The 24,851-nt window shown below is 38.1% G+C and overlaps 1 protein-coding gene across 1 annotated transcript in view; it reads left to right on the top strand.

Moving 5' to 3' along the window:
- EDIL3 (EGF like repeats and discoidin domains 3) overlaps window positions 1–24,851 on the top strand; it is a 401,517-nt gene that overhangs the window by 13,333 nt on the left and 363,333 nt on the right. The window contains exon 3 of the mRNA XM_075542664.1: window positions 23,750–23,779. Within this exon, the coding sequence (XP_075398779.1) occupies window positions 23,750–23,779 (30 nt within the window). The remainder of the gene's footprint in view (window positions 1–23,749; window positions 23,780–24,851) is intronic.

Below are 24,851 nucleotides of genomic sequence, written 5' to 3'. Positions count from 1 at the left end.
AAAAACCCTATGTACAAAATAACAACAAAACAACACTCTGTCCTGCACCATCCTCACAATTGTACCTAAGTGTGGCCCCGTTGTCGCAGCCACTCTGTCCATCAACCCAGGCCTTTCTCCTTGTCACTGTTCCTCCCTTTTCCAGGCATGGTGTCCTTTTTCTAGGGACCTGTCCAAACTCCTCGAGACAGCACTCCCCATCCTTGGAGCATTCTGACTGCACTTCTAAGACAGGTTTGTTTGTTTGTTGGTTGGTTTTGTTTGTTTTTAACAGTTCGTGACACTTTCAATATTCTCCTGTAGCACCGTAGTTCCATGCTTCAGGTTTTCTTCAGTCTTTCTTACTCAATCTTCATTGTTCACTTGCATATGAGACGAGGGGGTATACCATGCCTTAGGTCTAGTATAAGATGATCCTCACCCAAGCTTTTCACCCCTTTAAAGAGGTCTCCAAAGCAGATTTCTCTAATGTAGTGCTCACTTGATCTCTTGCCTGCTGCTTTCATGAGCATTGATTGTGGATCCTAATAAGATGAAATCCCCGAGAACTTCAGTCTTTTATCCATATTTCATGATGTTACCTGTTGGTCCAGTTGTGAAGATTTTGGTTTCATTATTGAGTTGCAATCTGTAATGAAGGCTGCAATCTTTTATTTGTATCCGTAAAACTTTCAAATCTTTTCCACTGTCAGCAAGCAAGGTTGCGTCACCTGCACATCACAGGTTGTTAACAAGCCTTCCTGTCCTGATGCCACATTCTTCTTCATATAACCCAGCTTCTCTGATTGATTTCTCAGCATACAGATTGCATATGGATGGTGAGAGGATACCACTCTGATACATACCTTTCCTGAATTTATTCCTCTCAAATCTATCCATAGCTTGTTATGATCCACACAGTCAAATGTTTTGGCATCACCAATGAAACACACATAAACATCTTGTCTGGTATTGTTTCCTCTTATCTGACATCAGAAATGATATCTCTTATTCTACATTCCTCTTTTAAATCCAGAAGAAAATACATGGGAGTACCCAAAAAGCCCATATTTTTGCACAGCTATGTATTTAATTTTTTTATGAAACAGTCTTATCACCTTCAAAGAACTAGCCATTTAATACATTTGTCAAATATGCTATTCAATTCTTAGAAACATTTTATAAGCTCATAGGTTTGGATGACTGACAGCACCTCCCTCATTTTTCTCTTCACCTCCTGTATGTTGTCAAATTACTGTCCTTTCATGTCCTTCTTCATTCACAGAAGCATAAAGAAATCACACAGAACAAGGTCAGGTGAGTAAGGTAAAAGGGCAAGAGAGATATGCTGTATTTTTGCCCCAAACTAGTCCACTGGGATGGCTGTGTAAGCAGGTGCATGGTCAGGGTGGCAAAACCAGTCCCTTATCTGCCACAAACAAGGCCCCCCTTTTTTGTCTCATACTGTTATGCAATCTTTTCAGAATCTTTAGTAGCAAGCTTGATTAACAGTCTGACCTGGCAGAATGAACTCCACGTGCACACCCCCCTCACATCAAAGAAACAAATGAGCATCATCTTGACTGCACACTATGGGCTTTGGGTGGGGGTGGGCGGGCAAGTTGACAATGGTGTCTTCCCCTGGCTTGATTCATGTTTGCTTTTGGGGTCTTAAGAATAGCACCATTTCTCATCACCAGTAATGACCTTGGGAAAAGAGTTTGGATTGCTTCTGAGCTGTTCTTTCAATGCAGGACACGTCTCCACTTGATGCTCCTTTTCCTGCTCAGTCAAAACCTGAGACGCAAATTTCACAGCAACCCTACCCATTTCCAAATCTTCCATTAAAATCCGCTGAACCAAGCTTCAACATGGTCCAGATAACTCCCGGATCTCTTCAATGGTCTGTTGTCAGTCTTTAAACAAAGTGCACGGATTGTGTCTACATTGTCATTTCTTTGGGAAGTTGACATATGTCCAGAAGGAGGTTTGTCATCAATCAACATTTCATCCCTTTTGAAATGAGAAAACCACTTGTACATGAATTTTTCCATAGCACTGTCCTTGTAAACTGGGTTCAACCTCACAGCAGTTTCTGTGCCACTTTTCCCAAGCAGGAAACCAAAATTCACAGCTGCATGCTGTTCTCTGAAAATGGCCATCACACACAAAAAAACGAGGTTTGAGTGAAACTGCTTTTATGGAAAAATACACTGTAACCAGAGAGAACCTTCCCAGGCAACACCACTGGGTGCACTGAGAACAAGTTGCTGGATGCTTGCCCAGTGGGGAAAATGTGGCCTAGGAAAGCTATACCCAGAGGAGCTTTTCTTCCCATGTTCTGGAGGGATCCTTCACATGTCAACTCTGTGTGAATGCACTGCGGCAACTGTTGTTGGATGATAAACAGCAGGATTTTACTTGCATGTGATATCAATGATATTGTTCTATAATATGGACATTATTTTGGGTCACCTTTCATTTCAATGAATTGAAATATGGATCTCTTCCAGTCATTTGGCCAAGTAGCTATCTTCCAATTATTTTTAAGCATATTTGAGTGAGCACTTCAATGCTTCACCAGCTTGTGGAAACATTTCAGTTGGTATTCCATCAATTCCCGGAACCTTGCTTTGGGCTAATTCTTTCAGTGCAGCCTGAACTTCTTGCTTTAGCATTTTTGGTTCTCATTTATAATGAACCTCTTGAAATGGTGGAATATAGACAAGTTCTGTTTGTTAACATGATGTTGTATTTTTTCCATCTTCATTTCATGATTTCGGGATCACTCTCTACTTTTCCCAAAGAGCCATTCAATATTATGGCTCTGGTTCCCTAGTAACACCCATTAATTTGGTGGGAATTACAAAGACATCCGTAGACTGGCCATCTTAAGAAATTTTACTTCACTACAGACCCCCTTTGTTTTCCACTTTGCAAATACCTTTCTTATTAATTGTATGCATTTAATTGCTATTAAATATAGTATGGACTGCCAGAAAAATGAACAAATCTATCTTCAAAAAGCACAGCCAAAATACTCCCTAGGAACAAGAATATTGAGACTTCATCCAAACTACTTAGGGCATGTTATCAGAAGGGATCAATCCCTAGAGAAAATCAATCTTATGTTTGGTAAAACTGATGGCTCTAGTAAAACTATTAAATCCCTAATTTGGTAACAGACTGCACCATTGGATTTAACATTAGCAAACAGCATTTTGGAGGACGGAGAGAGACCTCCGTGTGTGCTGTACTGCTGTCCTTCGGGTTGCTGTGACGTGGCACCAACTGAACACAGCTAAAACCACCTTGACACTAATGTGCACAATAATATCGTCTAAGAAGCAGTTGTGCATACATATCAGTAAAGTCTTTTGTGCCATAAGCTATCAGCATTCAGTGTATAAAAACAATATTCTGGGTCACAGTTCAAACATCAATTAGTTATGTGACTTGGATCATCAAGTCAGTTGTTCACAGGACACGCATCTGTTTTACTTTTGTCAGCCAGCAGCTTGACTGAGGATAAGTAGTTCAAGATGACTCAGCTGGAATGGCGCTGCTTTGCTAAATCAGGCTTCCTTTACATTGTGGCAATGCCTGAATTCCCAAGAACAGTAAGAAATAGTAAGCCCCAATGTGTCAGCACTTTTCAAAATGTAAATTGGGCCACATTAGCCATCCTCACTTTTGCTGGGAGAATCTGCATCTTCACATTGTGTGGGTGAGGTTTCAAGAGGGAAAATATGTAGTCTAATTTACAAACTACTCTAGGGTTGTTATGAGTCAGAATCGACTGGAGGCAACACAATAACACAGGATGCTAGCTTATTTTTACTTTTCAAATGTTTTTTTAAAATATTTTTATTGGAATATCAAGAAAAGCTCATAAATATCGATGTGCTAGTGAATATTTATTTTTACATTACTAATGATGAAAGCACAAATTCTAATACTGATTTTGTCCTTTTTATCTAATTACCTTTGATTTTTATCCTTTATGGCAGAGAACTACATTTTCAAAAGAGCCATTTTAAAGAAGAAAGAAATTGTTTACTTATTGAATACTGAAATTACAAAATGAAAGTGGAAAATGACATTGTATTGTCCTTTATTACACATTCCAAGTGGAGCTTCATTTGTCAGTAGGCAATGCCAAATGTACATAGAATTTCTCCTTTGTAAAATGATAAGCAATAATCAGAAATTTAGCATTAATCCCTGTAAAAAATATATATATATATTCCAAATTTAGCACTTCATGGGACAGATTTTTATGGGATTCTCACAAGTCACTTGCAAATTATTAAATATAAGTCTATAAATACAATAATTAAATATAATATATAAGAAACACACTTTAGGCCAGCGAACATGGCGCTGCAAGCGGAGTGCGCAGGCTGCGCCCAGCAGCTTGTGTGTGCTCTCGGCTGCCCGGCGCCCTACCAGGCGTCATGCTGGGGTCCCCGGTCGGCCACCGTGCGGACACTGCGCTCCAGCCGGGCTCTGCAATCAGTGTGCAAGTTCACAGACAAACACGAATGGGTAAGGACAGAAAACGGTATTGGAACAGTGGGAATCAGCAATTTTGCACAAGAAGCATTGGGAGATGTTGTTTACTGTAGTCCTCCTGAAGTTGGGTCAAAGCGAACAAACAGGATGAGTTTGGTGCTTTGGAAAGTGTGAAAGCTGCTAGTGAATTCTACTCTCCTTGATCTGGAGAAGTCACAGAAATTAACGACGCATTTACAGAAACTCTCGGGCTTGTGAACAAATCCTCTTATGAAGATGGTTGGCTCATCAATGTGACAATGACTACTCCTTCAGAACTCGGTGAACTAATGCGTGAAGAGGCCTATGAGAAATACATACACTCGATCGAGGAGTGAAAATGGGGCTCCTGAATAAGCTACGATAAAACAGCTGACGCCAGCACAGTTGTCTCAAATGAGTGGAGGAAAGACTTGAAGTCGCCTTTAGCAGCACCCCTGGACAGAGAAACGAGTTGGGGCAACTGTGGAAGACAGTACCCCTTCACTGCCCAATGACTGCCGAGAAACACAATGCACACTTTTCTCACAGTAGCCTGTGATTTTTATGTTAGGATCTAGTTACATATAATATTCAGATTCATGGAATGATCTGTGGTGAGAACAGTCACCAAGCAATGCAACGCAAAAGGTACACGGTTATCTTAAGCCTCCTGTAACATAGCTATGCGGATATCCAGCCCTGGGTTTGAGCCAGCGTACTTAATTCCCCTCCTGCTGGAAGGGACCGGGAGTGGACATAAGTGTTTATTAATTGTACAGTAGCAGCTAAAGAAGAACACCATTTTAAGTTTGCAATACACTTGCCTTTGCTGGTGCTATTTTTATACAATGAAGCAACAGCCTTGCAGCAACATAAGAGACCATTTAATAAAACCTTCAGCTTCTTAAAATAAACAAACACTATTTAAAACTACCCATCCTGTTACTTAGTTTTAAGCAGTCATTAAAAAGTGTGTGGCAGAGTTCAATTATTTGGCATGGCTCTTCTAGTTATAGTCTTTGTTACGCTCACCAAATGACTGACTGGGGCATGTGGATACAGTGTACAGTACTCAAACTTAAGGACTGGTCAGTTTTCCCAACTAGATATTTATAAAGTGAGTGACTTCAAAAGCAAAAATATGGAATCACACAACCATCGAGAAGGAGTCACAAATATATCTCTTGGACCAGAGGAAAATGCAAGAGGCAGTGCTTGCAGATGCAGAGGTAGCAGCAGAGACAATAGCACTAAGACCATGAGGCAGAGCAGCAAGCTTCCTGGCCCACAGCAGAGTTAAGTGCCCTGCCTTAGAAGAAGGCTAGTTTGCAGAGGGATGTGCCCTTTGGGCATTATTAACATTAAAGATTTTTTGTAACACTTGTTAAACAGAGAAGAGATCAAGAGTATCCCCATGCCTGAGAGGCCTAGGACAAGAGATAGATGATGAAAAACCAACCAACAAAAAACTGTAGCCTTAGCATTTCCGATCCTGTTGTGTTTGTTGCTGTTAGGTGCCACTGTATTGGGGCCAAAACATAGCAATCCTATGAGCAACACAATGAACACTCCCTGGCCCTATGCCATCCTCACAATTGTTTCAGTTCCTGAACCCATTATTCCATCTACCATGTCAATCCATTTCATTAACAGCCTCTATTTTTTTTTTGGCTGTTCCTCTACTTTACCAAGCAGGATGTCTTTCTCCAGGGACTGGTATCTCCTGACAACATGTCCAAATTTTGTAAGATGAAATCTCATCATCCTTGTCTCTAAGGAACATTCTGACTATACTTCTTCCAAGACAGATCCATTTGTCCTTTAATAGTTCATGGTAATTTCAATGTTCTTGGCAAGCACCACAATTCAAACACAACCTGTTAGCTTCCCTGTAGACCCCATATTCATGATTACTTCCTGCAGGTTTTCTGTGGGCATTGCAACCCATTTTGAAGCTCAGGAGATGTGCAGAGTGCTGTTGGAAGGATGGTTGGTGGCACACTAGGGTAAAGAAGGTTGGGAACGGAGGCACATCTGCCCTCTGCCTCACAGAGATCAGCCCTGGTTCCATCTGGAGCTACGTTCTACTCCATCCACGTACCTGAAAGCAGTCACCCAGGACTTCCACACATCTTTTTTTCAAAGCATTAACAATTTTACAATAATTTTTCAAGACATTGAGATGCTACTAGAGAATTAGTAAAATCTTCTTTATGATTATGTTAGAAAAAAACATAGAATACTCTTTTTGTAGGTTGATATCATGGATTGTCTACCCCCCAAATTTGTGGCAAGTTGGTCTAGTCATAATTCTAGATGGTTTGGTGGTTATGTAATGATGCGATCATTCCCCATAATATGGTCTGATCAATCAATTAGCTGTTTGGGGATTAGGGTGGATACCACACCGTTACTCATATCACAGCGCTGATCAAACATAAAGGGAGTTTTCCTGCAGTGAGACTGACATCATCTTTTACTTATAAAAGAGAAAAGCAAGCGTAGAAAAGGACATGGTTACCAAGAAAGCAGAGCTATACGTAGAACATGACCGACCTTGTACTCAGGGCCCTTGTCCTGAGGACCTCTTAGAGCCAGGAGTCTTGACAGATGCCAAAGCTGGGCTCACAGATGTTGAAATGACATAAGGCTCTCTCTCGAGAGACAATAGAGAGATAAAACCCTACAGCCAGTGCACTGATTCAGCCTTCTGTTTCTCTAAATATCATCCTCTCGGTGACAGTATTGGACTTCAAGAGAGATCTTTAAATACTCCCTTTGAATTATGGATGACATGCCATTCCTCTTTAATTTGTTGTCCTGGCATAGTAGACCATATGATTGTCAGATTTAAATTGGCCAATACCAGTCCATTTCAGCTCACTAAAGCGCGGGATGCTCTTTATTGGATTCCATTTCATTTTGATGAATTACAATTTTCTACATTCACAACTCATGCATTCTACGTTCTGGTTCTTATTGGATGTTTGCAGCTTTTCCCTCTGCATTTTGAAGAATGTGACCTTAGCAGAGAAGGTCCTGGGGGCTCTACTCTGTCCACATCATTAAGGTTGACTTTATTTTGAAAAAGCCATTCTCTCCAACTTGTTGCATTATTTTCCTCAATTCTTTTTTGAATTTTGCCTATTTTCCTTGATGTCTTTGATCCGATATACACACCTTGAATTCCTTATCAGAAAGTTTTATTACCATTTATTTCTCATGATCAACTTCAACACCTTTATTTGCTCACTTATTTGAACCACCCCATTCTGTTTCTTCATATAAGAGGTATTGTCTGCTATTGTTAATTGTATTGGACAGAGTAAAATAGCTACTATAGGTTTCCAAGTCTGGAACTATTTATGGGAACAAAAAATCTTATCTCTATCCCAAGATTTGTAATGTTTCCAAAATCCAGGAGTTGTGTTCAAATTAAGCTATGTGTGTCATATATATGAGGGCGGATACTAGGAATCCTAATAATACCTTTAATTCTAGGGTTTGGCATTTGCTCTGAATAATCTCTTGGACTTATGTGTTAAATATGATATTGACGTGGAATATTCGAAGTAGCGTTTCCTACAGGAGTGCATCATGGTGTCCCATTGCGGTGGTTAGGAGTGACTATTCAAATCATAACTCTTCTGTGTAGTTGCTCTGTGAGTTTAGACACCTATTTAAGCTTCTTGTGTTCCATTTTCTCATCTATAGAGTGGGCATAGTCTTAGCCCACCCTCAAAGGGTTTTATGCAAATCAAAGTAAAAACAAGACTCTTAGAACAGTGGCTGTCATTAATGCTATCAAGTAGTCATTAAGTATGCTAATATAAATAAGTAAACCTTATACACAATTAAAGAGCTACATACAGAAATCAGGCATCAAGATCCCTGAATTTTCTCATCATTTCAGTCATTAATAACATTATTGGAATGTCCAATAAATCTTGACCTAATATGCTTATGTCAGGATGTTTTTTCTGCTTGCACTTAAATATGCAAACTGGGGGCAATTTATCTGTCAGCTTTTAATTTTTGAGAAGAATTCCTTCACTTTTGCATATAATTTGACAAATCACCTCTTTTGGTAGGGGAAAAAGAGTACCCTGCATTTCATTATTTGAAAATCATGAGTAATGTATGTAATGCTTTCATAATTAAAAATCAGCCTTTTAGGAAGATAACTTTTCTTATGCTTGGAACCAATAACACATAAATTGATTTTTCCTTAAAAGATTGCAAAATGAGAATTCTGTAGACGTATAATAAACACCAAGCTAGCATTTATGACAGTATATTAATGCTAGGCTCTTAGAGACTTGATAGATCAACAATAAGCTCCTTGTGCATTTGCATAAAGATAGAATACAGAATGGGGGAAAAAAAAGCCCTAAAGATTTCCATTTAACAAACTTGCATTGAGATCCCTGGAAAGCTTTTTCTGATCCCCAGAAAGTGATCGTCCCTTTTCTATGACTCTAATGGAAAATAACTGCATATATCTGCACACACACATTGTATGTACACATACATATATTTCTCTGTTGCTGTTGTTAGGTGCAATGAAGCCATGTCAGGCCGAAACTCAGAGCAACCTCCACCCCCCCCCTCCACCCCCCCTTCCTACAACAGTACAAAACGCTGCCAGGTCGTCTAGTACCCTCAGGCTCCTGGCTACTCTGGAGCACATTATTGCAGCCCTGCCTCAATTCACCTCATTTAGGGATTTCTTGTTTTTGGTGACCAGACTTTACCAAGCATGATGTTCTTTTCCAGGAACTGGTCTCTGGATAATATGCCTGATATGAGATGAAGGCGTCTAAGGAGCACTCTGGTTGTACAACTCCCAAGATGAATTTGTTCTTCTTGCAGTTCATGTTACTTTCAATATTCTATGCTAATACCATAATTCAAATGCATCTGTGCTTCTTTTGTATTCTTTATTCATGGTCCAACTTTTACATGCATATTAGCAATTGAAATTACCATGGCTTGGATCAGGTGCACCTTATTCCTCAAAGTGATATATGCAGCTCATTTCATATATATGCAGCTCTTTCAAATTGTTCCATATTTTTAATGTTATTTAGATGTCAATCATATTCACTCCCCAACCCTCACATAGCGTCACATTTTTGTTCCATACCCTCCCACCCTACTTTTCCATTTTTCTTAATGATATTTAACCTCAGACAGGAAGGAGATAAGATCAGAAGCTTTTGGTATTTTAAGAATTGGTTCGTTATGTGGGTCCAAAGGCATAAAGTAGAGTGAATAAATTGTTCTACTATTTTAATAGCAGCTGCTAGCTGCAAGATCAACAGTGTGAAACCACCAGCCAATCAGGTAGAAAGACAGGGCTTTCTACTCCTGCAAAGGTTTACAAATCTCAGAAACTCAGAGACAGTTCTACCCTGTCCTACAAATGGGTCACTATGAGTCAGAATAGACTTGTTGGCATCTCTTGGTTTATGTCTTGTTTTATTCCACTTTCATTTTAATAATTTATAAGATGTTTAATTGTTAATTGTTATCTAACAGCCTAAAAGAGGCAGGTAGTAATTTCCGCATTTTCTGGTACTCAGATCATATTAGAATGTTATTTTCATTGGTACAGTGTAGTTTAAAAGATCTTGAAAATTGAAAACTTTAAGAAGACATTAACAAAAATTGATGATCAACGTGTATGAATTTAAGTGATATGATTTATTTTATTTAAGAAGCAATTAATGAGAGAGATGATAAGTATCTTCAGATATTTAAATGGTTGGCCTTTCAAAGTAAGAAGCACAGTATAACTTTGTTTTTCAGAGGGAGCATTAGGAGAGAGATGGATTATGATCCCTTGTAAGGTTATGAATTCTCCACAACTAGACAATTTGAAGCAACAACTACATGATTGGTTGTGGATTGGACTACGTGACATTTCCATTTGGTTTAGAACTTTAAATTCCATTTTGAAAGTTGCTTATATCTAGCTTTGGAAAAAAATTCTGTCTCCTAACCTATTTCTTAAAGGTTTTAGAAGACTTAAAAATTAATATCAAACATTAACAACATGAAAACAACCTAAAAGATAAGCAGAGTCAGGCTTGGGCCCTTTCTGAAAAGCATTGTGCCTTTATTCAATTTCATTGTCTCAGAGTTAGACCTGTCCACCTTTTTATCAGCAAAGTTCTTTAAAGACATTCCAATTAGAGGAAAAATTTAGCCTAGGGAGACAAGTTTTTCAGATAGGGAAATTACATTGTCAATGTCATTTGATTAACACCTGAATGTGGACACAGGGACTATTTTCTTTTAGAGAATGGCCTAATGATTCTGAAAAGAAAGCATTTAATTTTAGCTCTTATTTTAACAGGCGGGGGGGGGGGGTACTCAATAGCAGTCATTAACTTACCTCTGAATAAGTCAGCTACACATTAGATGAGTGGAGCTCTCTATAGGCTCGCTGAGATGTGCTTTATCACTTTAGAGTTGGTGTCCTTGAGATGAGTTCAAACCATTAAAAAAATAATTCCCTTTCACCAAATAGAAGCAGAAAGATCCAGCATAAATAAATAACCCCTTTTCAAGAAGATTTCCACCTATTTTGTAAAATTCTTTACATTTTAAAAAAAGTTTCCAAAGATGGTTTATCAAGCCAAATGTGTGGATTTGTATTTTGGAAACTATACTTTCAAAGATAATATAATCAAACCAAACAGTTTTTCATCAAGTTGGTTCTGATTCTTAGTGGAAGGTTAAAAGTTATTGGGGTACTAGTAAACAAATGTTATCTGGAATAATACTTTTTCAAAAGTGCTAAAAATGCTGTATTAAATAGTTGTAACTATATGGAATATTTGTGTGTGTGTGTGGCTGTGTATATGTGTATGTATATGGTTGCTATGTATATGTGTATATGGGTCGCTATGAGTCACTTACAAATGCTTATGCACATATGTGTTATATGCCAAGATTTATAAGGAAACTTCTGTCTCCAAGTAGTAATCACATCATGTTTTGAATGGTGAACATGTATGGCAGGCATGCAATTTTATATAATTTATTTCCCAGAAGGTTCAGGTCATGCAGTTTTTGAACAAAAGCCTCTCTCGAGGGCTGGGGTAACAGGTTAGGAATAAGGTCAGTCTAAGGCTGTATCTGCAGATGTACACAGCTAAGATATTTTGTTGTCTCTGTGTCTGTATTCTTAGACATGGAACATTTAAAGTTTTACTTAACCTTCTTTAATAAAAACATTATTAAAAGGATGTAACTTTATTTGGAAGAAGGAACAAATATAGTGTCTGCATTAGGCTGGGTTGACTAAATTAATAAATTTAGAGACACTGATATAAGAGAGATCTTTCTATCGAGAAGTTTTATTTATGAGGCAAACATCCCAGCCCAGTCCAGCTCATGTGCATGTGTCTGATACTAGTCCATAAGTCCCTCTTCAGACTCACACAGCCACGTGCAATGATGCAGAATGCAGGAAGGTCACCGGCTGGCGAATGCAAAGACTGGTGGATCCAATGGTGGCGGCGGCTCTGTCAGGTCCTGGCATACCCACAAGGAGTCACCATCAGGCCACAGCCTGATTGAAAAGTTAGACTCCTACACTTGCACATATCAAATTAGCTTGAAAGCATGCAATACCACAGTGTCTAATAGTTTAAGAGCATATTGTTAAAAAGAAATAAACCCAAATCCACTCACATGGATTCATTTCTGACTCATAGGAACCAATGTACCTTTTCCAAGGCTATTAATCTTTATGGGAGCTGAACACCTCATTTTCCTCCCACTACGAAGCCGAAGAGTTTGAACCACTGACTTTGTGGTGAGGAATCCAGTGTTTCCCTGACGGTTCCACCGGAGCTTTGTATTACTGACAGACTGACACAAAAGATCAGAAAACATGCTGTGTCTGAAACAGGAGAGCTGGCATCCTGTTTAGGATCGTGGGGGCTCCTGTTTCTATACATGAAATATTTGGGAGTTTATCAATGCTTTGTGTTTCTACCGTTATTCAAGTAGAATTTTATTGTTCATTGTATTATTTGTGAGAGAATAACCCTGGAATCTGACATAATATTATTTAATAGGGACTTTGGTAAATAAGATATGAGGGAGTAACCCCAAAAAATGATGCTCGTTTGGATTTTTTTATGTGAGGGAGATAGTACATTTGGAGTTCTTTCCAGCAAGTCAGATTGTTAATCAAGCTTCCTATATAGAGGTTGTATATAACAGTATACAACAAAAAGACCTGATTGGTGGCAGTTTGGGGACTGGCTTGCCACACGACAATGCACCTGCTCACATGGCCATTTCAGTGCGCCACTTTTGGGCAAAAAAAACATCATGCCTCTATTGCCTCACACACCTGGCTTGTCCGATCTCTTTCCAAGAGACTTATTTTTGTCTCTGCAAAAGAAGAGGGACATGAAAGGAGAGCGATTTGAACAACACAAAAACAACAAAAACAAAAAAATGACGGGGTGCTCTCAGTCATCCAAAGATTAGTTTTAAAAATGGTTCCAATAATGGAATCTCAGATTTGACAAATATATTCATTGTAATGAATAGTGTTTTGAAGGTGATAAGGTTGTTTTGTAAAAATAAATAAATAAATAAATAGATTGATGCAGAGCTTAAAAACTCCATTTTTTGAGGTGGTACCCCATCTTATAATATATCCATAAAATGAAATACTGTACCATATTATCTATAACTAGTTAATATAATAATGCAGAAAAATATTGAAAAAATAGTTCTAGAATAGCATATATTGTATAACCTTGGTTTTCTATATTATATCATAGATATCTAATTTTTATTCTATGTGTATATGTATATGAGAACTGGTGGTGCAGTGGTTAAGCACTTGGTTTCTATGCAAAGGGTAAGCAGTTTGAAACCACCAGAGGCTCCAACATATAAAGATTTCATTTTCTATTTATGTAAATAGTTAGTTTCAAAAATCAACAGTGGCAGTTCTACCCTGTCATATGGGTCGCTATGAGTCAGAATTGACATGTAAGCCACGAGAATGACCTTCCCTGGTCAAATTAAACAATGCTTTCTGGGAGGAATGATTTTACCTTTTTCTTTTTTATGTTAAATTTTCAAATGGATTATGGTTTTATGACTTTTACTTAAAATGAATAACACTAAGGATTAATTTCCCCTTACTTCTTATCTGCCCGTTCCCTTTCAGGAGTCTTTGTACTGGCCCATAGTTTTCCTGAGGACATCTCAGGATGCACATGCTCATATTCCTGAAAACAGCGTTTGCAACTGCACACAGATTTATTTTCTCATCTCTAAAATTACACAGCTTTCAAAAAATATTTCCTGAGAAACAATTATGTACACCACATAAAATTAAAATAAATGTATTGGCCTTTGAAAAAGCACACTGTCCATTTTGGGAACATAGACTGGGTATGTCATCTTGTTTAGAACTGGATGTAGATGACACAAGCGAAAGAAGAAGCATGCTTGGGGAGAGATAACTTCATAAGTCTGGAGACCAGAATAAGTGCTAACGAACTGAAGGTGATAAGATTAGAATTTAGTTTATAATTTGCATGAATTTGGATAAATAGGGTGGGGAGATTGAATGGACTAAGGATACTTGCAGACAACTGAAGAGACACATGAAAAATTGATTTATCATTTCAGTTGCAGATTGTAACAACTTTCTAAGTAGAAAAATGTGTTCTAATTATGGCTCTAAAACTCAAATAGTACTACAGCTATCAGTACAACCCACATGAGTCCTTTTACTTCTCAGCTTCCCAATGTTCTGACTTGGTTTTGCGCAATCTGTACTTTGAGAGTTTAAATTTATTCACTTTATGATAAAAATAATGAAATTAAAGCTTCCCTAATTCTTTATTATCATCCCTATTGTGCTTACTTTAAAAATTAGAAAACACATAAGAATAGCTAATTGCTGTTATTGCTACTATAATTCTGATTCATTTTAAAAATGGTTGGTAAAATCCATGTAAGGTATAGCACTACTTACTGAATATAGATAGTGTATATTGTTTCTTATTTTTAATGGGCCTATGTCAGTTGATAAGCTATAGTTTAGTACTTTTTAACTTAGAGTAAAATTATAGATTGAATTTTACATGAACTGATCATTGGTTATTAGAAAAAATACTGTTATTTTTAATTATTTTTCCCTGTTCCTTTCTCCCTGTGAAGAAACTCTGGTTTTTATAACTATAACACTAAGTATAATTATGAAAAAGATTTTCTTTGTGAAAAGTGTAGAATTATAGCATTAATAAAGCAGCAAAATTTTATTAAGTAATATGAAAGATTGTGTTATAAAGTCGTGGCTTTACTTTTGGCAAATACCTATTAGGCACTTATAATGTTCTAAAGAGTCTCGTAATTCATATGACCCAAGGCCCAGTCTTTTCAATTGTTTCATATGCATGTGAAAGTTGAGTATTGAATAAGGAAGGCCTAAGAAGAATTGATGCATTTGAATTGTGATGCAAAGAATATTGGAAATACCATGGGCTGCCAAAAGAACAAATAGGTCTGTGTTGTCAGGAGATACCAGTCCCTGGAGGACACGACGCTTAGTAAAGTAGAAGAACATGTGATAGCAAAGATACTCTCATATAAAATTTGCCAATACAGATCTCTGCAGGCAGATGTATAGGTAGTTCTCTTCCAAATTCGTTGGCATAGATGAGTGCTTATGGTGTTTCATAAGCTTGTTAAAATATTTCAATAGTATTCTATCAATTCCTGGAGCCTTGTTTTGGGTTATTCCTTAGTGAAGATTGGGCTTCCGCCTTCAGTACCTTTGGTTCTTGATCACATACACGCTCTTGAAATGGTTGAATCCATTAGCTCTTTTGTGTACGATGGCTCGGTGTCCTTTTTATAACTTCTTTTGGTGTTTACTGCAACATGCAACATTTTTGCACAAAATATTTCAATATTGGAACACGAGGCTTGGGATTTTTTTTAGCTTTCATTTTAAGTTTTCCTATGAATCTTCTACCTTTTTGTTTGTCTAATTCTAAGTCATTCTAATATTTTACTTTGTCTTCTCAAGTTATCCTTTGAAATTCTCTGTTCAATTCTTACATTTCATCACTTCTTCCGCTTGCCTTGGCCACTCTATGATTAAGAGCAAGTTGTTCACTTTCTCTGATATGAATCCATGCACTATTCTGTGGTTCTGTTCTTAAAACTGACTCTTGATCAATGTGCAAGTTCCACATAAGCGCAATGAAGTGTTCTGGAATTATCATTGTTCTCCAGGTTATCCATCGCTTTGTTTTGGTTTGTTATGCTCCACACAGTCAGATGCCTTTGCATAGTCAATTGAACTCAAGTAAACTTCTTTTTGGTTCTCTCTGCTTTGAGCCATGATCCATCTGATGACATCAGCACTGATATCCCTTAGTCCAAGTCCTTTTCTGAATCCGGCCTGAACCTCTGGCAGCTCCTTGTCAAAATTACTGCTGCAACAGTTGTTGGATAATCTTCAGCAAAATTTTACTTGCATATGATATCACTGATATGGTTCTATCATTTGAGAAATCTATTGTGTTACTTTTCTTTGGAATGAGTACAAATATGGATCTCTTCCAGTCAGCTGGCCACGGAGTTGCTTTTAAATTGTCTGACATAGAAAAATAAGTGTTTCCGGTGTTTCATCATCTTGTTGAAACATCTTAATTGGTATTACATCAATTCCTGGAACCTTGTTTTCAGCTGACTCTTTCAGTTCAACTTGAATTTCTTCCTTTGGCTCTGTTGGCTCTTGCTCATATGCTACCTCCTGAATGGGTGATGATGAATGGTGACTAGTTCCTTTTGGTACAGTGACTCTGTGTACTCCTTCAATATCCTCTTGATGCTTCCTGCATCATTCAATACTGTTCCCTTAGACTTTTCCAAGATTACATCTCAAGGCTTGAATTACTTCTGGAGTTCTTTCAGTGTTAGAAGTGCTAAGTGTGTTCCCCTTTTTGATCTTTGGAGTCTTTGTGCATTTTATTATAATATTTTGCCTTGTCTTCTCTAGCTGCCCTTTGAAATTTTCTATTTGGCTCCTTGACTTCATTCTTTGTTCCATTTGTTTTAGCTACCCCATGATTAAGAGGAAGTTTCAGAATTTCTTCTATCATCCATTTTGAACTTATCTTTCATTCCTTTTTAAAGGTCTTTTGCTTTCTTCATGAATGATGCTCTTAATGTCTTCCCATAGTTCATCAAGTCTTCTGTCATTAGTGATCATTGCAGCAAATCTCTTCTGACGATAGCCTAGCAATTCGGGTTGGATAAACTCAAGGTCATATTTTTATTTTTTTTAGTCCTTTCATTAGGGGCTCATACAACTCTTATCACAATCTATACATACATCAATTGTATAAAGCACATTTGTACATTCATTGCCCTCATCATTCTCAAAACATTTGCTCTCCACTTAAGCCCCTGGCATCAGCTCGTTATTTTCCCCTCCCTCCCTGCTCCCCACTCCCTCATAAACCCTTTATAATTTATAAATTATTATTTTTTCATATCTCCTTTCACCCACTTTTCTGTTGCCCATTCCCCAGGGAGGAGGTTATATGTAGATCCTTGTAATCGGTTCCCCCTTTCCAACCCACCCTCCTTCCACCCTCCCAGTATCGCCACTCCCACCACTGGTCCTGAAGGGATCATCCACCCGGATTCCCTGTATTTCCATTTCCCATATATGCCAGTGTACATCCTCTGGTCTAGCCATATTTTTAAGGTAGAATTGGGATCATGATAGTCGGGGATGCAAGGGGGGGAGGAAGCATTTAGGAACTAGAGGAAAGTTGTATGTTTCATTGCACCCTGACTGGCTCGTCTCCTCCCCGGGCGCTTCTGTAAGGGGATGTCCAGTGGCCTATGGACTTGCTTTCATTTTCTTTGGCTTTATCCTGAACTTACAAATAAGCAATTGATAGTCTATTCCACAGTTGGCATCTGGTCTGGTTAGTTGCTGATATTGAACTTCTCCAACTTCTCTTCCCACATGGTTAGCCAATCTGATTTTTGTGTGTTCCATCTAGAGAAGCCCATTTGTACACTTGACTTTTGTGTTGTTGAAAAAAGTATTTGCTGTAAACAAGTAAATAGTCTTTCAAATTGTACCACGAGATTACCACCAACATATCTGTCACAAAGTCTAGATTTTCCAGGTACTCTCCCTTCCTCTTCATTTCCAATTTTTGCATTCCAATTGCCAGTAATCATCAATGGATCTTTATTGTATGTTTGATCAATTTCAGACTGGAGCCTTTGGTAGAACTCTTCAATTTCTTCATTCCTAACTTTTGTTGTTGGTGCATAAATTTGAATAATAGTTGTATTAATTGGATTCCCTTGAAGGCCAGTAGATATAATTCCATTACATACAACATTGTACTTCATGCTTGATTTTACAATGTTTTGGGTTGTTTTTTTGTTTTTTTTTACAATGAATGCCCCCTTTTTCTTGATACACAGCATAGTAAATTTTCTGAATGCTAATGCCAATACCAGTCCATTTCAGTTCCTCAATATTTAGGGTCCTTATGAGTTCCATTTCATTTTTGATGACTTCCAGTTATCCTAAATTTATACTTTATACATTCCAAGTTCTGATAATTAGCAGGATTTTGCTGGTTTCTCCTAATCTTGAGTCGTTCCCCATAAGCAAATGAAAATCCCAAAGGCTCCTCTCCCACATGTTTTACCTGACATCTGTCACTGGGTTCCACTCCACTCTGAGAAAGCAGCTCCTCCTCGATTATATTCGAGTTCCTTTATCTGAAAGGCCCATGCTCTGGCATTATCTAGCTCAATGCCCTTCGTCTATTCATTAGGCCTCCGGTGTCTGAAAAATGTTTCCATGCTATGAAAATGATTTTCAGAGGCTCCTTCCTTGGAAGTGGGGAGCCAAGTCCTTCTCAGTTGTCTGTTCTTAGTTTGGAAGTTCCGCTGAAACCTGTTCACTTTGGGTGACGCTAATGACATTTGAAATACCAGTGGCACAACTTCCTTCATCACAGCAACACCCAAGCCCCCACAGTATGACAAACTGGCAGACAAGTAGCTTGTTGTTTAAAAGTTCACATTTTTAGAACCCCAACATGCTTGGAACTTCTCTATTTCGGTGCTTTCTAGTTTCTGCATAAAATTCCTTGTTTATATGCACATAATGATGTAGCACAACCTTAGCAGTTCTTTGTGTCTGTCCTTGTTATCTGCCTCTTTGGCTGCTTCATCTGTCCCTGGACTTTAAAGGACTCAGAAGCATCATCTATGCACATGGATTTGGACATTTATTGTCATGTGACTAGCGAGAGCATTGTAAAATCAACTATGAACAAGGTAGTTAGGTGAAAACTCAGTACTTTATCATTTGCTTTCCCTTTGACCCATGTTTTTTTTAAAATATTTAATGCTTCTTTAGTAATATTTTTCTGTTATGTCTAGTCATCGTTGATGTCTTTGTTTTGTTTGATTGTTTACTTTCTGTTTGGATTGCACATGAAGCCCAGATTAGGTAGATCTGTAGAACAGTACCGAGGGATACTCACCTGGAGGGGAAAGCAGGGGAGGATGTGGGGGGAATGAGGAGCTAATGACAGCATGTTGAAATAGAAAATGTTCTAAAAATTGAGTGTGGTGATGATTGCACGAAAATCTTACTAGAGTTGGATGATTAAATTGTGTGACATGTGAAATATGTCCCAATGAAAATATAATAGTTAAGGAATTGGAAAAATTTAAGGAAAAAGTCCTCATAAGGAAATTCTCTTCTCTGTTCCCACATTGTGTGTGTGTATGTGTGTGCGTGTGTGTGTGCGTGTGTATGTGTGTGTGTATGTGTGTATGTGTGTGTGCATGTGTGTGTGCATGTGTGTGCGTGTGTGTATGTGTGTGTATGTGTGTGTATGTGTGTGTATGTGTGTATGTGTGTGTATGTGTGTATGTGTGTGTATGTGTGTGTATGTGTGTGTATGTGTGTGTATGTGTGTGTATGTGTGTGTGCGTGTGTGTTTTGAAGTCCAACATATTGTCAGGGAAGCTGCTAATTACTCACCCAAGTACTTACAAATAATAGTGTCCAAATTTCAATTCTGTCTTTTTCTCTATAAAAGGATATTAATCAGCATTTTGTCAGGCATTAAAGCATGGAGGATAAAACTTGTTTTTTAAAGTCACCAACACCTGAGCTCTAATTAAACTTGGCTTAGATGAATTTCGTAGTCACTATCAACATCTGTATCCTCATCTATCAAATTGAACTAATTTTCATCTCGTCATGTTCTTTGTCAAGTAAACGAGCTTGCACACATACAGCCATAAATGCAAGTTTATTTGGTTTTCTTCTCATTGGGTTGCCTGTGTTTTTATACACCAAGACCTACACCAACCGACACTTCTCTAAACCCTGTTTTCCAAAAAAAAAAGGAATTCCTGGAATCTATGAAGAGTTCATCTCTTTGAACTTTTTTTGATGTATTTTGGACATGATAAAGCAGCAAACAGCTTTTTAGATATTTATGTTCTCCACCCCCGCATTCCAGCTGTTTGTTGGCTCTCTTTGGTTCTCTCTGAGCCCAGGGGACCAGCCAAACAGTGAGAGGAGCACGTTGCCGGGACAGAGACCACCGGTCCCGGCGTGCTCTGTGCCCATCTGACTGAGCGGCCAGCTGCGGGCAATGCTCCCTGGTGCACAGTAATACCTTGATTAGTGAATCTGTTGGGAACAAAGTGCCGTTATAAGCAGTTCAGCTGTGTAAATTTATATTTTAAAACTTCATGAATCAAATGCAGTCATACTGGCTTGTGTCGCAGAGCTCAGCAGTAACATTCCAGGATGCTGCACTTGTGCACAGAGCAGAAAAACCACCTGCCACGGTGCATGCCTATAAATCCGAAGGCAAATAGGTAGATTCCAGAGAAAATTGTGAAAGTTTTCAAATGAACTCTTGTGTGCCCTCTCGTAACTGCCAACATTTCTCTCCCCCCTCACTAAATGCAAGGATCTAGGTTATTGCCCCGGGAGTCTTGCTGATTTCAACCAATAGTCCCTCTTACAACACACGTTGAAGTGATGCACGCTAAAATGACTTCCATTTAATATGATCTCTTATTGACATTTCTTAGTAATGTCCTTCTCCTGGCTTTGTGAAATTACCACTGAAAGTTTCTCTGACTCGGTTGGCTTGACATGGGGCTCAGGGGTTGGTATTTTCATACATGTTCAGGATTTTGAACCACCAGTTGGTGTAACATTGGATTTTCATGTGTGATCTCCTTTTTTACTGGGTCCTGGTTACTCATGTAGGATCTGGAGAATCGCCTGAACCCATTCTTTAAAATTCAGGTCCCTTCCTCCTCACCACAAAGCTATAGAGCCTTGAGTCATGCAGTGTGTGTGAGGGAGAGTGTCTTTCATTATGAGCGCACATTTGAAAGCATAAGAGAAAACCTCTGAAAAAAAGCAAAGATGAACCAATCAAAACAAAACAAAAACTCAATAACCAAATAAAACCTAGAAAAATCCCACTTGAAAACATAAAAGAAAGTTATAAAAACTAGAACGAATTTAAAATGGATTAAAAAGGATAATAAACAATAAGGTAGCACATTTTAACTTAATTACATCTGCATTCGCCCACTTCCCAATGCACGCTATCTGATAACAAAGCTGTTCAGATCCCCGGTCAGTGGCCAGCGAGGATTCACGGGAGGCTTAATCAAAGGAGGAGCTTGCAAATGGGTGGTTATTTTACTTTTTATTCATTTCTTTTTCTCAACAGGTTTATTAGAATATAATTCACATATCATACTCAATCGTTCAATCATATTATGAAGAGTTGTACAGTCATCACCACACTCAATTTTTACAACATTGTCTTCTTTCTTATATCCATTGTTTTGGGCTTTTCAGTTCCCCTCAAACTACCCTGCCATACCCCCAAGAGGCCATTAATCCAGTTACTATCGCTATCGATTTACCTATCCTGGATTTCACATACACAAAACAACAACAACAAAAACAACTAATAATAAAGTGAAACAGAGTAAACCCTCAATTTAAGGAAAACAGAAAACATTAACAAGTAGAACAAATTTAAAATGCGTCAAAAGAGATATTAAAATGATAAGGTGTAAAAATTTAACCTACTTGTATCTGCAGTAGTCCACTTTCTAATGCACTCTGCATGATAGCAAGATTCACATCTCTAACCCATGGTAAGAGGGAATGGGGCTTCATCTAAGTACATTTCAATTTAACTCCCCCCCCTCCAAAATGAAACACCTTTACAATGTGTCGAGAGGAAACTCAAATAACATTTTAGATTTTAACCTAACTACATTTAACTTAATCTACAGAAGGCTATTCACATCCTTCAACTACGGTCGGAGGGAATTTCCTGGAGCCTTAATCCATGTGTGGACCCTGAAAATGGATTTGGGGCATTCACTATCAGCTACAGCCTCTGGAAAACAAGTGTTCACAATTTAAACTCTGGCCCCATGCCCTCCTTCATACTTGGATTTTATGTTTTCCAATCCTGGGTCACACCGGCTAGTGTGCTTCTTCCATGTGGACTAAATGGACAACCCACGTAGCTGGTTGCTTGTTGGAAGACAAGCCTTTCGGGCCCCAGGTGTTATTCTTTCTGATAGGCGTCGCCATGTAGTTTCTTCACCACGCTTTGCAACAGCTCCCATGTTGTTGGCGATCTCTTCATGTGGCCAAGCATCAAGCAAGTGTTTTGGACTTTTATTGCCATCCATAGCTTCCTGCAAACTGCTTGCCTAGATTTTTAAGCTCAAATACCATGTTCTCTTCTTGGTTTGATCATTTACATTCCTTGGATCATATAGACTAATGTGCGTCTTCTGTGGACTTAACCCTGGCCTTGCTTAGATGGCTCTTGTTTTTCTGAGTCGGCACCCATCGGATTTCTTCATCATAATTTGCTATAGCACTCCCGTGATCTCTTCATGACAGCAGATATTGAGTTTGACCATGTCATAGGAACTAATTGTTCTTCAGTTAGGCCTATGATTAAGTGTGATCTCAAATCCATTCACATATCTATGATTTTTATATGCCCCTAGTCTGCTTTAGACCCATCATTATGCTTGTACTGGGGAATAAAACAAACCATCTCCATGGGGCATATGGTAATTCTATTGGTAGTATCATCAGTATATCCAATTTTAAGAGTTTCAAACACTATTGAGAAAAGGAAAGTATACATGTATAGGACATGTTTTTGGACAAAAATGGCATGGATTGTTAGCTTGTAAAGATAAAATTCTCAAGTGACTGGGCACTATTCATACAAACAATGAGGGTTTGAGATTACGCAAACTTTCAATCACACTCATTCACAAAGACTTTTGAAGGCTTCCTAAATTCCAACATCTAATTATAAACTGATATTCATATTTTAATGACACCTTAACAGATACTGTATTTCAAAATGAGAATAATTATATGCAGAAATATATATGTAAGCCAGTTATATTGGTATTTCTCAAATAATTTTTGGAAGTTCTGTTAAAGTGTTCTTCTGAATCTACTTATTGGATTTCTGCATAAATTAATTCTTTGTAGTATAACCTAGAACTGTGCTACTTTGTGATAAACCATATCTGATAGGCTAAGACTTAGCATAAAGAGCAAATAGATCATGAAAATTGCAAATATATGCTAGTCTCTAGGGAATTTAATTAAATTTCTCTAAAAAATTAATTTAATATGGCTTTGGTTCCATACTACTGCAATAATGCAAATATCGTAAAAAATAAATCACTTTTCCCCTCATTGCATATACATTTTATATTTACACTAGATTGCAGTCTTTTACAAATGTAGTAGCATTGTGGGAACCCTTTGAAATATTACGTGAATTATCAAAATGTGGCTCAGACACAAACAGCAGCTTCTGGGGACACGCCCACAGACTTGCCTTGCGCAGGGTCGGCACAGCTCCGAGTAACACAGACGGGGCCAGCTGTGAGCTGCCGCAAGGAGAAGTCCATTTAAAAAATGATTTATGCCTTGACAGAAATTAAGAGTCAAGGATTTATAGTCATTGTTTGGAATTTGTATCTTATGCTTAACCTCAATCTCTCTCTCTCTCTCTCTCTCTCTCTCTCTCTCTCTCTCTCTCTCTCTGTCTCATTCCCATCCCCTCCCCACACTTCCTCACAGCATCAGATGAAGAAGTGCCAACATCAGCAGGTAAAGTTCTGCCTAGAAGATTATTTCACTTTAATGAAACACCCTTAAGGAGGGAGCTCCATTAAGTTTTAAAAGTGCATTTAGCAGATCTTAGCTAGAAAATTGGTGTAGTTTTATTTGAATCCCTAAATTACCGTGTAAATGTCAAGTGCTAATGAATGTTTTTGTATTGATTTGGAGAGGGGATACAAAATAAGTCATACCTGCATTGCTAAACATGGAAATATTCCTACTTACTGAAGAGGGAGCATCCATTGGATAACTGCTTCCGTTCGCTGGAAGGCCCGCAGAAGTGCGTTAGCTATAGGAACATGCTTTGTGGCACCTGAATCTGATGGTAGTTTCACTTAGCACCAGCTTCTCTCAATACCCCAGTCTTATTTTCTTTTATCTGAGTTGAGTCTTGTGTTCCTGTATTTACGCCTCTGAGTTCATTGAGTATAATAAAGACTAAATTTAATTAAATTCCCATAATAATGTTTGAATGGGATGAAAATGTGTATAAAAACATAACCATGAGCTATACAAGAAAGTCCTTAAAACTCGTGCATAATAAAAAGCTTGTGGATAATCCCATTATATTTCAATTTCACTTTCACATGAACTTTTTGAATTCTCCCTAAATTCCAATGTCTAATTATACACTGTTAATCACATTTTAATGCCACCTTAACAGACTCTGTATTTCAAAATGAGAACAATTACCTGAAGAAGTATATCTATATAAGCCAGTTTTATTGGTATTGCTCAAATAATTTTTGGAGATTCTCTTGTTCTTTTGGTTCTACTTATTGGACTGCTGCATGAAGTATGTCTGTGTAGCATTACATAGAACTGTGCTACAAGCCCCCAAACCAAATACTTGTTCGTATGAAGAATGCGTGTGTCCATGCGTTTGCAGCTGCCCGTGGTTTTGTGAATGAGTGTGTCCGTGGATATGAATCATAGATACGTTTGAACAAGTGTGTCCATGGATATGAATCATAGATATGTTTGAACAAGTGTGTCCATGGATATGAATCATAGATACGTTTGAACAAGTGTGTCCATGGATATGAATCATAGATACGTT

The sequence above is a fragment of the Tenrec ecaudatus genome, chromosome 2 (assembly GCF_050624435.1).
Source record: "Tenrec ecaudatus isolate mTenEca1 chromosome 2, mTenEca1.hap1, whole genome shotgun sequence".
Lineage (NCBI taxonomy): Eukaryota > Metazoa > Chordata > Mammalia > Afrosoricida > Tenrecidae > Tenrec > Tenrec ecaudatus.
Note: the sequence above shows the minus strand (reverse complement) of the source record. Positions and strands in the feature narration are given on the sequence as shown.